Genomic DNA, 1,852 nt, shown 5'->3' on the forward strand with positions numbered 1-1,852 from the left:
ATTGATAATCCGTCGCCGGATTCAGAAATATTTCTTCTGCAAAAATATGGCCCATCAGTACCCAAGAAAACACTCTCTATGCTGGTCAATGCTTTTGGCGAGCTGCGTACATTGGCCGATGAAGGTGTACTCAATTACCCTTACTCCACAAGAGAAGTGGTTAATATTGTGAAACATTTGGAAAAATATCCGCACGACTCAATGTCCGAATTGGTTGGCAATGTGCTGGACTTCGACAAATATCAACCCGAGGCTCTGCAACAAGTAACAACAGTACTATCCAAGCATGGCTTACCCATAGAAGCATATGCGCGCAATGAATTGTTTGCATTGCGGCGCAAGAAGGAAATCCAATTGACAGTTGAACGCAAAAGTGGTCTTGACGTTTCTAATCCCAAATACGGCAAAGTTGACCCAAAGAACGAGCCGCATGTAGGCGGCAATACGTGGGCTGGCGGTACTGGCGGTCGCGACACAGCTGGTCTTGGGGGAAAAGGTGGACCTTTTCGCCTGGATGCCGGTCACAAAGTGCGTCAGCTCTCTGATGAAGAGAAAGATGCGATACCGGAAGAGGTAAAACAGGCTGCCCGCGAAATGAATCGCAAAGCATTCGAAGACAAGCTAAAAGAGATTCGTATGTCAGCTCATGATCATAAGTTATACGCACAATTCAGCGAGCCGATTCGGAAGCAAGTGCAGCAGCTCAAAGCAGTTTTAGAAGCTATGCAGACGAAGAGTAATGAAAGACAATGGCAAAAATACCAAACACATGGGGAGTTAGATGACACACGCTTGATAGAGGGTATTACTGGAGAAAAGAATATCTATAGGAGACGTGCTGAGGCTAATCCGTGGGCGGATCATATTCAGGAGAAGCCCAATAGGTTGAAGTTGGTAGTGGATGTGTCGGGCTCCATGTACAGGTAAATGCTTACCCACTTTTTCACTCAATATTGACAGTCACTTGCATCCTATTCTCTCTGCTTCCAGATTTAATGGTTACGATGGCCGTTTGGATCGCGAGCTCGAAGCCGTCGTAATGGTCATGGAAGCATTCGAGGGCTTTGAAAAGAAAATTGTGTATGATATCGTTGGTCATAGCGGCGAGGGTTGGGAAATACCATTTGTCAACGCTGGTAGCCCGCCAAAAACAGATAAAGAACGTTTCGAAACAATTCGTATGATGCATGCACATTCCCAATTCTGCTGGTCTGGCGACAGTACTGTAAAGGCTATTAAAGAAGCTGTGAATACATTGTCAACTGAGAACTATGACAACTCAATCGTTGTAGTGCTTAGCGATGCGAACTTATCACGTTATGGCATACAGCCAAAAGAGCTGGGGAAAGCTCTTATGAATGGTGAACCGAAAGTGAAAGGACATATGTTATTCATTGGCAGTTTAGAGGAGGAGGCTGATGAGTATGCTCAGACAAATTTGGTCCTTATGCAAGAATCTTTAAAATTTTTGTCCGTTTAATTTCAGAATCAATGCTCAAATGCCGGCAGGGCATAGTTATGTTTGCATGGACTTAACGAAATTGCCACAAATTCTGAAACAGATTTTCACTTCATCATTGCTGTGAGGTAGTTAAGAAATGTTTATCTTAAATGGGAATTATTTTTTAAGTCAAAAGTCAATGAATCTGTACAGTTTTTTAATGTGTAATACAAGTATATGTGTCTAAAAAAGCATGTATGTATTTATATATTTTTATAGCCAAAATCTGCATTTATCAATAACTGTTGGTACATTTGTAAGTTCCTAGCTGATACAAAATAAAATTGGGCCAGCTCCAAAATCATACCAAATTAAAAACAATGGGGCGTATTCTTGTTTTCGTACGAATCG

At 42.1% G+C, this 1,852-nt stretch overlaps 1 protein-coding gene across 1 annotated transcript; it reads left to right on the top strand.

Moving 5' to 3' along the window:
• The first annotated feature begins 6 nt into the window (after positions 1–6).
• On the top strand, positions 7–1,812 carry LOC108356132 (von Willebrand factor A domain-containing protein 8-like). Its single transcript, XM_017607263.1, has 3 exons — positions 7–923; positions 991–1,422; positions 1,487–1,812. Exons 1-3 carry the CDS (start codon positions 79–81, stop codon positions 1,584–1,586), a joined length of 1,377 nt encoding a protein of 458 aa, XP_017462752.1. The 5' UTR covers positions 7–78; the 3' UTR covers positions 1,587–1,812.
• Positions 1,813–1,852: the final 40 nt, after the last annotated feature.

This window comes from Rhagoletis zephyria, unplaced genomic scaffold (assembly GCF_001687245.7).
Source record: "Rhagoletis zephyria isolate East Lansing unplaced genomic scaffold, Rhagoletis_zephyria_1.1 Rzeph_scaffold_54498, whole genome shotgun sequence".
NCBI lineage: Eukaryota > Metazoa > Arthropoda > Insecta > Diptera > Tephritidae > Rhagoletis > Rhagoletis zephyria.